General features: G+C 38.2%; 1 protein-coding gene across 1 annotated transcript in view; it reads right to left on the bottom strand.

The window, feature by feature from the left end:
- The window catches only part of Cstf3 (cleavage stimulation factor subunit 3), a 74,875-nt gene extending 62,460 nt beyond the window's left edge, over positions 1-12,415 (bottom strand). The window contains exon 1 of the mRNA XM_010612642.3: positions 12,181-12,415. Coding sequence (XP_010610944.1) covers positions 12,181-12,207 — 27 coding nt within the window. The 5' untranslated portion in view covers positions 12,208-12,415. The remainder of the gene's footprint in view (positions 1-12,180) is intronic.
- Positions 12,416-12,963: the final 548 nt, after the last annotated feature.

Raw genomic sequence — 12,963 nt, 5'->3', positions numbered from 1 at the left:
AAAAAAAAAAAAAAAGACCTGTTAAATAAATTATGGGATTTGTAGTCATTAAAAATAACAAGGCAGAGCACGTAGTAATAAGATACAATCTTTGTATTAGGCTTAAAGTGAGGCCAATTAGAAAACACACACGCGCACACACATTCTTCTTCATACTGTATAGCCCTCTGCTCTGATTTTAACTGCTCAGTATCTAGTATGTACCCGAAAGGTTGAAGGGTTCCTGGGATACAACAAAATAAAGACTTCTTTCAAAGGGTTTATGTCTTGGACAAGCAAAAAACATTTAAAAAAAGAAAACGAGAATTTGTGATACCAACTATAAAATGATATTAGTAAATTAAGAAGTAAAACTGATATAGGAGCTGGGGATTTAGCTCAGCTAAATGGTGAGCCACAGCCTGCCTTGCAAACCCAAAGTCCTGAGTTCAATCCCTGGTACCAAAACAAACAAACCAACCAAAAAACTGATACAGGAACTAAAACATAATTCAACTGCTTGTGTTAATCTGTGTTAATAATTTTTAAAGTTTTGAACCAGTGACAGGCATGGTGGCACACGTGTGTAATCCCAGCACTCAGGAGGTTGAGGCAGGAGGACTGCTGAGTTCAAGGGGAGCCTAGGCTACACAAAGTTCAAGGTCAGTGAAAACTACACAGCGGGACAGTCTCAAAATCAAACACACACACACACAACAAAAAACTCCAACAAAAAAACCAAAACCTCTTTTCCTTAACAATAAAACAGGCTAGGGCCAGGGATTTAGCTCAGTAGTGGTGCTGCCTGCTTCTAAGTGCAAGTTCGACTGCTGGTACCAAAAAATAAAACAGACTAGGGGTAAGCTGGGCATGGTAGTGCAAACCTACTGGCACTCTGGGAGGCTGAGGCAAGATGATTCAAATTTGAATCTAGTAGAGGCAACCGTGGGAGCCCTTGTCCTGAAATAAAAAATTTGGAAAGGGGTGGCAGAGGTGGTGGGAGCCTTGCCCAGTGCAAAGGCCATTGGTTCAATTCCCAGTATGGCAAAACAAAAAAGGGGTGGAAAGGGTGGGGCCCATGGGAGTGTAGCTCAGTGGTAGGGCAAGTGCTTAATTAGTGGAGATGTGGGTTCCATACCAAAAAAAGGGGAGAGTCAATAATATTTATCTTAATAGGGAAAATTTAGAGGAAAAGAGTACTTAAAATGACCTGAAACCATAGATGAGAAGATTCAACAAAGTGCAGAAAAAGAGTAAGGGCAAAACCAAAATCACTGTGATACGTGACAACGGACAAAGGTACAAAGAATTCTACTAGATATAGCTCTGGATTTCTTTTAGCAGATCAGAAGCTCAAGTTTCTAGAATAATCTTGATAATGTCTTACATGCATTACTGAATTATAAGGATGGTCATTTTTCTCTTGGTTCTAAGATTTATCGCTTGTTCTCTCAGAAGGGGAAGTGACTATTGATGAGAAAAATCACTGCTGAGGTTTACTGCCATATCCCCCCACTCACACATAATCTTATAAGGATGTTCAATTTTACATTTAGAGGTTTAGAGAGGCAGGAGACATAGTGTAGTGGCAGTGTGCTCGCCAAGCACAACCAAGATCCTGGGTTCAATGACAAGCACTATAGGACTTAACCAAGAAACTCAGACAACTGAAGTAACTATCTTCCTTCCAGTGCCCATGGGTGGTATTCTGGAGTGTAAGACTTCCCTGGCCAAAAATCAACCTACCAAATAAATAATGCATTACTGCATAATATGTCAAAGAAAGAAATTCAGAAGAAAAGACTAATATTTGATCAAGTAGAGACACAGAAAAAACATGTAAGTCTCTATAATATGCTAATCACTTTAAAATTCTCAACCCTGGCAGTATACTAGAAAGACATGAGAGAGGAGGCTTTAAAATGATACTCAGGGTTCCCCCAGGAATGTATGTACCATCAGTCTCCAGGTGGTTCTAGCCAAACCCTTGGCTGAAAACCATGACTCTATAGGTAACCATTTTTGGTATCACAGAACCATTCCGCAATCTACTGAAGTTTATGGGCTCTTTTATCAGAATAACCTTAAAATTCTAAGAATATCAAATAAACCTGCTTTACTGAAATTATAAAATATTCTGTAACAAAGTTTTACATATAGTACTATATACTTAGTACATTAAGCAGTAAGCACTAGTGGCCACATCAGTGATGAATGCAAGCAATATTTTGTATATTTAATGTAAAAGCCACAGGTGCTTCTAACATTACTATCAGTTTCTGGGCTCCATTAATAAAATTTTTTTATTTTGCCCATAGATTAGTAAAAAGTTTTTTTTAATTTCATGGAGTCCCTAAAATTCTACCAGACATCTGACATCTGGAAGACCATTAGGACCAACAGTTTCATATTTTTTCCCTGACCAATGATATAGTAAATGTTCTTTTAAAAATCTATATAAATAGTTCTCAATCAACTGCACTAACAATGGAAGCTCACCAAAATAGCCAAGAATACAACCTGCAAGCTATAGCCACATTTAATTCCCACAATAAAAAGCCTTTTATCAGTTATGAAACAGTGACCAAGGTTGAGAGTATAGCATGTTTGCCTTCTGACTGTTTACCTTATTGCTGCTATATGACAAAAAGAAAAATCAGTTTCCCTGTATCTATTTAAGAAAAAAGACATAACCTCCATAAGGAGTTAATTTTATTACTATTTTCTGACCCTTGCGCTAAAGCAAAGGAATAGATCGCTATAAGAAAACTCAGAGGGTAAGGGTTCAGTGCTCAGCTGTTAAAAATTGGGTGTGCCGTGCTTCCATGCCAACAACTTATTATAAGAAACTATCAAGCCAGGTAGGTGGTGCAGGCCTGCAATTCCAGCTTCTGAGAAGGCTAAGGCAGGAGAATCTCAACTTTGATGCCAGGCTGGGCAACTTAGAGAGACTCTATCTCAAAATAAAAAGGCTGTGGATTTAGCTCAGTGGTAGATTGTGCCTGCCTAGCATGTATAAACCACTGGCTTCAAACTCTACTCTGGGAAAATAAAAAGAGGAAGCAATTATCAAAATCCAGCTTCTGCCTTTCCATAACCTCTAAGACTTCAAGATTCCACTATAACTTCAGGTGGTGTTAATGGGGAGCAGGATGGAATAAAACAAAAGCTAAGCGTACATTACCAATTATTTTTTCTCTGTGAATAACACACATACAACTGGCTACATGTCTGCAGAAGTGTGTTATATGCTAGCCCTTTAAAGTTCTTTTTCTGTAACAGTTTTACTGAGACACCCATTTAAAATATACAATTCAATGCTTTCTATAAATGAGACATTTTGCTTCTGGTTTTCAATTAATCTTTAAAATTCATGTTGTAGCATCAATCAAGTACTTTTGTTTTAGCCTTTGTATTTGTTTGGGTTTTTTTTTCCTTGAGATGGGGGTCTCATTATGTAGTCCAGGCTGGTCTTGAGTTTGCAGCAATATTCCTGCCTCAGCCTCCAGAGTGCTGGATTACAAGTATGCATCACTGTCTGCTTTAAAAAAAAAATGGTACTGGGGATAGAGCCCAGGACATTTGAACTAAGCTACATCCCCAGCTCTTTTTACTTATTTTGAGACAAGAGCTCGCCAAGTTGCTAAACTGCCTAGACTGGGCTTAAATTTACAGTCCTTCTACCTTAGCCTCCCAGAGTGCTGGATTACAGGTATGTGCCACCACACCAGGCTGATATCCTACCTTTTGTGTATTTATCAGCAGATGAATGTGGAATAGTTTCACTGTTTTCATTATTAATGAATATTACTATAACATAGTATAAAGTTCTTTAGTGGAGTTCATTTTGTATAGTCTTTTTTACTAGATATAAGGAACTGCTAAATCATGTGGTAACTGTTTAATATAAAAGAACGGTCTGTTTTCTCAAAGTGACTGGACTACTTTATGTTACCATTAGCAGGTAAGTAAGCGGATTCCAATTTCTGCACACTCTCACCAACACTGTACATTACCCACTCTGATTACAGCCATCCTCGTGGATGTGAAATGGTAGCTATCTCATTGTAGTTTGGGTTTACATATACATTCAATATCTCTTTCACAGTCTTATTGGCCATTTCTGTATTCTGGGATAAGTTTCTACTCAGGCCTATTGCTCATTTTAAATTGGGCTCTTTTTATTATTGAATTCCAATAATCCTTTATATATATTAGAAACACAAGTCTCTAACAGACAAAATATGCAAAAACTTTTTCCCAGCCTGTGGGCTTACCTGTCACTTTCCATTTTTAAGCTGTTACTTGTTATGCAAAGCTAACTAACTTCACAAATGACCTTGGATTCACAGACCCTAAGCATCATTCCAACAATTCCCAAACTTCTTAGGTTTTCTATTTTGATTTTATTACGACAAGGTCACCCTATGCATCTGTACTTGAACTCTGTATGTAGCCCAGGTTGCTATTAACTGAAGATCCTCCTGCCTTAACCTCCTGAATGCTGGTATTAACAGGCATGCTGGCTTCAGATTTTTTTCTAAGAACCACTTTATACTCTCAAAAACTGCAAAATACAAAGGATATTTTTGGAATGCAGATTTTATCTACCAATATTTATACTAGAAGTTAAAACGGAAAAAAATATTAAAAAATAATAAACACCTTAAATGTTTATATATTTTTTATGAAAATATACCTTCCAATGCAGAAATATTTAGTGAAAACATTTTCACTTTTTTATCCCCCAGCTCCCCAGGTCCTTGCACATGCTAGGCCAAGTGTTCTACCACTGTGTGATAGGCTTGGAACTGCTTTACACTTCTGTAACTTGGTATGGCTAGCAGAACAGCCAGGGCAACTCTGTTTCAAAATAAAATTAAATAAATAAAAATTTTAAAAGAGGGTTAGGATCAGTGTAAAGGATTTGGGTTCAATCTCCAGACCCAAAAGAAAAGAGAGAGAAAGAAAAGTTAAATAGTGGTAGAATTAACATGAAAAATCTGCCTGCTAATTTCCATTTGAGTGTATTTCTTCTACCCTATTCTATTTTTCATTTGAAAAATATATCATTATGTCTGATACAAAACAAATGAGAACAGTCTTACCCCAATTAACAGTCGTAATAGTTGAACAGTTGTAATAGATATAACATGAATCTATATGTGTATATGTGCGGGCATGCATGCGCGCACACTCACACACACTCAGCTGGGGGAAAAGGATAATCAGTACTCTCCTCAAACAATGTGTAACTTTTCCCATTTATCAGGCATGTGTTTAAAAACAACTTTTAGAAGCCCAGTTCTCCTCCCCATATTGGTTTACAAGCTTTCATTTACATAAAAATCAACTATGGTACCTGTTTCAAATAAAGATTCTTAATCCTACTCATAGAGTCTGATTACAATAGTTTGGTAAGTGGACATACACACTTTTATAGTACTGAGGATTGAACCTAGAGCCTTTGCACTAAGCTACACCCCCAATCCTTCTTTTTTTTTTTTTTTTTTTTTTTTTTTTTAGCAGGGTGGGTTTCATCATAGAGTTGACACTGACCTGGAACTCACTATGTAGCCCAGGCTGGCCTCAAACTCATAGTGATCCTCCTGCCTCAGCCTCAGGAGTACTGGGATTACAGGTGTGTGCCACCAGCCACCATGCCTGACTCTTAATTTTTTATTTTGAGACAGGGTCTCTCTAAATTGTCCAGGCTGGATTCCAACTTGGAATTCTCCTGTTTTACCCTCCCAAAGTGCTGGGATTATAGGTTACTACACTCAGCTCCATCTATACTTTTATAAAACAACTCAATGCAATGAGCCACAGACTTCATTTTGAGACACATCCATGCACTGCATAAGGACAATTCAGTCAACATCTTACACTACAATGATCCCAATACAGTATCAGAACTGAAAAATTCCATTCACTAGCTTAGTGACATCTTTGCCATAGTAATAAACATATTACTCACCCGTTTGAGGTGATACCAGTATAAACAAACTCATTTGGTTACCAGTAATATAAAAGTAAAGCTGCAGCACATACAATTATCTACTAAATATAATACCTGATAAACAACCATGTTACCAGTTTATGTATTTACTATACTACATGTATAGTAACAAATGTAACAATGCTATCATTTTTACAGGATACTACTTATTAAAAAAAAAAAGTTTACTATATGCCAGGAGTGGTGACATGCCTATAATCCCAGCACTTTGGGAGGCTGAGGCAAGAGGACTGCTGAGTTTGAGGTCAGCCTGAACTGCATAGTGAGACTGTCTCAAAAAAAAAAAAAAAAAAAAAAAAAGTGCACTCTAATCTCTAATCCAGTATGCTGTCAAGACTAGAAGCAGTCTCATATATCATCACCTCCCCGCACACTAGGCAAACACTCTTCCACTTCAGCTATGCCCTCACAACTTCTCTCATGTCTCCTCATTACATCATTCTCTTGTACCTCATTTATTCTTGTACTGCTTTGCTCATTATGGCTAAAAGGCTATACGTTTGTTTACGTATATACAGTCTATATAATGTATGTACACATCAAAATCACCTAACAACCATCATTAACCAACAACCCAAAGTCATAAACTGTCAAAGGTGGCATCAGACCCAAATCATTCTAAATGAATCTTTGCTAAAAATATTAAGACAACTGCACATACTATATATTTGAAGTTTTAAGTCTCTCTCTGAAGTTAGCCTTTCCCCCTAAATTCCTAAAAGTAGACCAGAATAGCAGTCTGTAAACTTTCTTACTGTAACTTAACTGAGCCAATTTATATATCCAAAGAATATTTTACATGACATGTGTCACATTAGAACTGGATGCCAACTTAGTTTTGTGCTCCTTTACTAAAGCAACTATATGGTGGTGGTGGTGGTTTTTTTTAAACAAAACTAAACATGTACCCTACATTATAAAGCAATAATCATTTTCTGACCTTTACAAAGACTAAAATTCTAAGCATTGAAATGACTAAAAAACTTTTTAAAAAATCTAAACATAAGGTTTTGATTCAAATAAATTATACCTATCAAATTTGCTCATTTAATTTGCTCATATATCCCCTAACAAATGGCTACAAAATACAAAGGGGTAAAAACATAAGCAATTCTGTGATAGAGCGATGCTTAGCATACAGGAGTCATGATATCCCAGTACAGTAAAAATAAAAATCTTAACTTTTTGAATTTGAAGGATGAGGTTCTTTCAGCCAAAGGAGCAAAGATACTCATTCACTAAATCAAACACTAGAAAATCTATCAATTAAGGCACAGTTCTCTCCTTCCAATTTTATTCAATATTTACTATATATCCTAAATCATCCACAAATCTAAAGTTTAAATGACTGCTGACTCAAATCCCTTTTTAGAATAATTCTTATAGAATTACCAACTGTTCATAACTAGGTTCTGTCAAGAGAAATAGATTGAGACACAATGAACTGATTTTGGTGATTGTCCAATTAATAGGTACAAACATCTGAGTACTGACTTTGCCCTTTCAAAGGTGTCCCTGGACTATAAATTCCTGTATTCCCTGAAACAACCTAAGAACTTAAAAAATGAATCTGTCCTAACAGTTTCTTTCTGCTGTACCTCCAAGAAAACCATTCTAAGCACAGATCAACTGCTCCTAGGAACAATTATTGCCACATAATCTTCTCTAAAGTCCAGTTTACCTAATTAATATCAACAATAAAGATCAATTTGTCTGCTGAGGCCAGGTGTGTTGGGACACAGGTGGTTGAGGTAAGAGAATCACTGGGGAGTTCAAGGCCAGCCTGAACTACAAAGCTAGGCTTTCTCAAAAAGTGGGGGGGCCCTGCTCAAAACTGTTAAACTTTATCACTTAAAACTGGGTAGGGGGCGGGGCACGGGCTCAGAACCAAGCAGTAAAAAAATACAGAGCTGGGCGTGGTGGCTCACGCCTGTAATCCCAGCACTTGGGAGGCTGAGGCAGGAGGATCGCTGTGAGTTTGAGACCAGCCTGGGCTACACAGTGAGTTCCACGTCAGTCTCAACTACATAGCAAGACCCCGTCTCAAAACAAACAAAAAATATATATACACATATATAAAATAAAAATATAGCTGTAATTAAAACACAGAAATCAGATGGGCTTTGGGGGGGGTTTCACACACCTACACACAGTTTTACTACCATTAAACAGGCAAAAACCATAACAAGGAGCTTCAGAAAGATTAATATAAAACATGAACTTCCTTACAAAAATGAAAAGGCCTTAGTAATGATTTTGCTAGTCCATAATGATTTCTTTCAGAGGGCACAAATTTTAGAATTAAAAATTAAACAATTATCTGCATTTTTACTAACAAATTTAAGATATTTTAAAGTTTACTCTACAAACTTGGAAATTCTATTCTAGTAAAAAGCTAAGAGAATTCTACAACATAAATACCCACAGGAGTCTTTGTCCACCACCTCACCCATCCCTTGTCAATTTCCTATTGCATCTATGATGCAGACTTTGACTTTTTTCTTACTAGATTTTAGTCTCCCTATGATCCATGATTTCAGGTTATTTTAGGCACACTTTCCCTCCAGATTTTCACTTACACACCAAGCAAAGTACAGGTGATTCTCTTTTTTTCTTTTAAGGTGATTTATGTTTTGAATCATATAAAATTTTTTTTCGAGAATAATGGAGATTGAACCCAGGAACACTTTACCACTAAGCTATGTTCCTACCCTTTTTAAATTTCAAGACAGGGCCTCACTAAATTCCCTAGCAAGGACTGAACTTGGGATCCTTCTGTGTCAGACTCCATAAATGGGGAATGACAAGCATCTGCCACTATGTCCAGTTTAAATCCTGTCACTGAGTATTATTTAATCACTATTGCCAGGTGTGGTAGTACACAGCTCTAATCCCAGCATTTGAGAGACTGAGGCAGGAGAAATGTCACAAATTCAAGGCCAGCCTGGAATACATAGTGAATTCAAAACCAGCGAGACCCTCTTTCAAAAAAACTTAAAAAAAAAAAACCTAAAAAAATAAAAATAATAAAAAAATCACTACTTCAGTTAAATAACACATCTGTGATTTATTTCAAAGTACAGTAACGAGGATGGTGGAAATAAGTGAAGATATGGAGAAAAGATTAGTTATTGGGCCAGGGATTTTAATTCAGTGGTGCTACCGCCTGCCTCACAAGTGCAAGATCCCCAGTTCAATCCCTGACACCACCACCACCAACAACATAGAAAGAACAAAAGAAAGAAAAAAGATTAGTTATAAATTGAACCTCATACAATACCTTACGTTACTCCTTTCCGTATTTTATTTCCTTTTTTGGGGGGTACCGGGGATCGAACTTGGGTCCCTGCACTTGCAAGGCAGGCGGTAGAACCACTGAGCTAAATCCCCGGCCCTCCTTTCCGTATTTTAAATGTATCATTAAAAAGTTAAAGTGAGCCAGGAATGACAGCAAACAACTGTAATCCCAGCACTCTGGAAGATTAAAGCAGGAAGGTCACAAGTTCAGGCCCATCCTGGACAATTTAGCAAGACACTCTCAAAAGAAAAAAATTAATGAAAATGCTGGGGATATGTTCATACATCCTGGGTTCAATCTCCAGTATCAGAAAAAAAAAAGTTGAAGTGAAACCAAGAATGGCAGGATCCCAAAGTCAAGACTACATAGTTAGACTCTGTCACAAAAAGTACTGCTAACCAAATAAACAAATTTAACCATCACTAAAGTGAAATAACCCAGCAAGACATGGCTTTGAAGCTATTCTACCCAAAAATATTTAACCTGAATATTATAAAGGCTGAGGATAAATCTAACTATAGTCCCTCAACTAGTGCAAAAGATGAAGGCACAAATTAAATGATACCATCAAAAAACTCGTCCCAAACCAAAACAAACCCAGAAAGTGGTTAAGTTCTATATAAGATAACTTTCAGATCTTTCAAAGAGACAATATAATGGAAGGAAGGAAGCAACAAGGAGAGACTACTTAATAGACACAAACAAATAAATCATTCAATATGAGCCTAGATCATATTTAGGTTTAAAAAAAACATTTAAAAAAACCCATAGACCAGTCCTGGGAACAACTCAGGAAATCTGAATATGTATTATGTCAGAAATATGGTATTGCAAATTTTTTTTTTTTTTTGGTACCGGGGATTGAACTCAGGTCCTTGCGCTTGCAAGGCAGGCCACTGAACCGCTGAGCTAGATCACCGGCATACTGCAATTTTTTTGATAGTGGTACAGTATTATGTAATAGCATTAATGCCCTTATGTAAGAGAATGCTGAAACAGGACTGCAATATGAGTTAATTTACAAGAAATGAGTATGGAGAGAGAAAATATGGCAGAGGTTGGGAGTGTAACTGTGGTAAAGCACTTGCCTACCATGCTGGAGGAGGTCCTGGGTTGGATCCCTGAGGGATTAGAGGAAGACTGGTGAAACCTTTAACAATTGTTGCCTCTGGGGGAAAAATTCCTCCTAAGCTTCATCAGTGAGCATTCAGGCTCACAAATTATATGCTATGTTTTTATTACACTTTTCAGTGCACAAAAAAATTTGAGAGGAGGGATTTTTTTTTTTTCCCTGTAAATTTTCATCAGCATTTATCCTCCCCCCCCACCTCTTTTGAGACAAGGTTTCACTCTATATTTCAGACTGGTCTTGAAGTTGTGGCAACCCTCCTGCCTCAGCCTCCCAACTGCTAAGACTAAAGGCATGCGCCACACCTGGCTGACCATCCATATTCCTCACATTAAAACGTCAGTTACAGCCTCAGTGTTTCTGCCACCTGCCTCGAAAGCACAAGGGCCCAAGTTCAATCCCCGTACAAGAAAAAGAAAAGAAAACAAACAAAACAAAAAGTTACTTGATATTCAAAATCATACTTCTATGTCTTTACAATTTTAGATTTAAGAATTACAAATTTTTAAAGTATTTTATGAAACATCAATATACTACTCTATTTTCTATTTTCAAATGGTAAAGATCACCTAAAAAGGTGTGAGTAAAATAAAAGTTTTGACATAATAAACACTTTGCATTCCTGGACATCCTAACATTTCATAAAATTTAAACACTGCTTTAACCCAACTTTCCCGATATAATTAAATTTAGTTTCCCAGACTATCCAATAAGGAATAGTTCTATTTTACCTCATCTCTATCAGCTTCCAACCACAGCATCCACGGTATAAACTGGGAACTTGAAAAATTAAAACCTAAGTGTATTTCGTTGCTATGGCAATGGGAAATTCCAAGAAACGGAGACTCTGTAGGCTAGTCTGTCTCCATTTTAAAAATTGTACTCACCAAGGGGAAAGCAAAACCTAAACTAAAAAATGTATTCATTTAAGCATACCAGGTCTAAGCTCAAAAACACATTTAATAAAATGAGTTCCCTGCTTCACAGTAAAAGTCAAATATCACCCTACAAATTACAGTATACGAAGAACACGACATAAATCAAGCCTATCTAAAAATCTGAATTTTAAAATACCTAAACGTCACTCACATCTACTACTCAAAATACTTTTCCTGGCAGTGACCAAAACACACTTGTTGTTTTCGCTTTATCAACATTGTATGTTTGTGTAGCCGCAGAAAGGAAAATGAAATGTGGATAGAAAAGAAAAACGTACGCTAAAGAAAGACACAAAATCCCCCCAAACCTCAGCACCACCGCGCTCTACTTCTAGACTGCCTCTCCCTGCATTCACTCTCTTAAGGGTCTGTCTCTCCAGGTAAGTTTCCTCTCTTATTATTTACCAAACTAGTAACTTCTCTATTTTCTGTACAGGGTCGGGGAGACACGGAGCAAACATGGTCAAGTTTTTAAAAGCTGAAGATAAACTGTACGTCAAAATAAGCACTTCCTAGTCATCTGAATACCATAATGATATAAAAGACACCCCCAGATGGATTATGCCCATGAATCTAAACAGGACGAAGGAACCTCCCGGTCACTGTCTAAATTATGTATTCGTATTAACCACCTAAGACAGAGAAGCCCTACACAGAACCTCTGACATTACGCCCCCGTCCCCACCATTCCTCTGCACCCCGACCCTCGTGTTCATTGGAGACCGACTCCCGCCTGTGAACATGGCTGGAGAACTCGGACCAACACAGACCTGGAGAGAAGAGGTCGCCACGAGGCCCTACCGCTCTCCTTCCTCACCTGTTCCGTGGCTCCGTCGCCTGACATGGCCTCAGAGAATTACAACGTGCACACTAGCGGGCAATAGGAAGCTAGAAAAGAAAAACTAAACTAAAAACAACCCCTAAATCAGTCAAGCTACCCCTAGCCCCAGCGGAGCCCGACTGCTAAAACCAACCGCCACCGCCCACTCAGCTATGAATTAAAATGGCTGCGCCCCTGAGGGCTGGAGAGAGGTGTGGCTTATGAATTAACTTCCGGGTCAGGGGGCGTGGCCAATAGCGCAACATGTCGTTTGTTCTGCTGCGCATACTCAGAGATGCCAGGATGTGGGGGGGCGGCTCAGATGCACGCGCTGGCGTCACCGCCCTGCACTGCAGCGGCTGTGACCCTGCTGGTCGCGACTAGCTAGGAAGCGGGAAACTACTGGCTACGAGGCTCCCGCGCTTTCTCGGAATTTTTCGTAGCAAGCTGTGGACCCGAGTTCCTTACCTTTGAAGCTGACTGCCTACCGTTTTGGCTCCGAATAAGTGACCATCCTAGGGAGCAATGCTAGGGTTTATTTTGATAACGCTGCCCGAATTTGAGAGATAAAAGAGTCAAAGTTTAGCCGGGCGTGGTGGCGCACGCCTGTAATCCCAGCACTCCGGAGTCTGAGGCAGGAGGATCGCTGTGAGTTCGAGACCAGCCTGGGCTACATAGTGAGTTCCAGGTCAGTCTCAACTACATAGTGAGACCCTGTCTCAAAAAAAAAAAAAAAAGTCAAAGTTTTGTATGTTAGCAGCTATCACTTTTTACTTTACT

Source organism: Fukomys damarensis, unplaced genomic scaffold (assembly GCF_012274545.1).
Source record: "Fukomys damarensis isolate Sample0158 unplaced genomic scaffold, DMR_v1.0_HiC HiC_scaffold_27, whole genome shotgun sequence".
NCBI classification, from domain to species: domain Eukaryota; kingdom Metazoa; phylum Chordata; class Mammalia; order Rodentia; family Bathyergidae; genus Fukomys; species Fukomys damarensis.
Note: the sequence above shows the minus strand (reverse complement) of the source record. Positions and strands in the feature narration are given on the sequence as shown.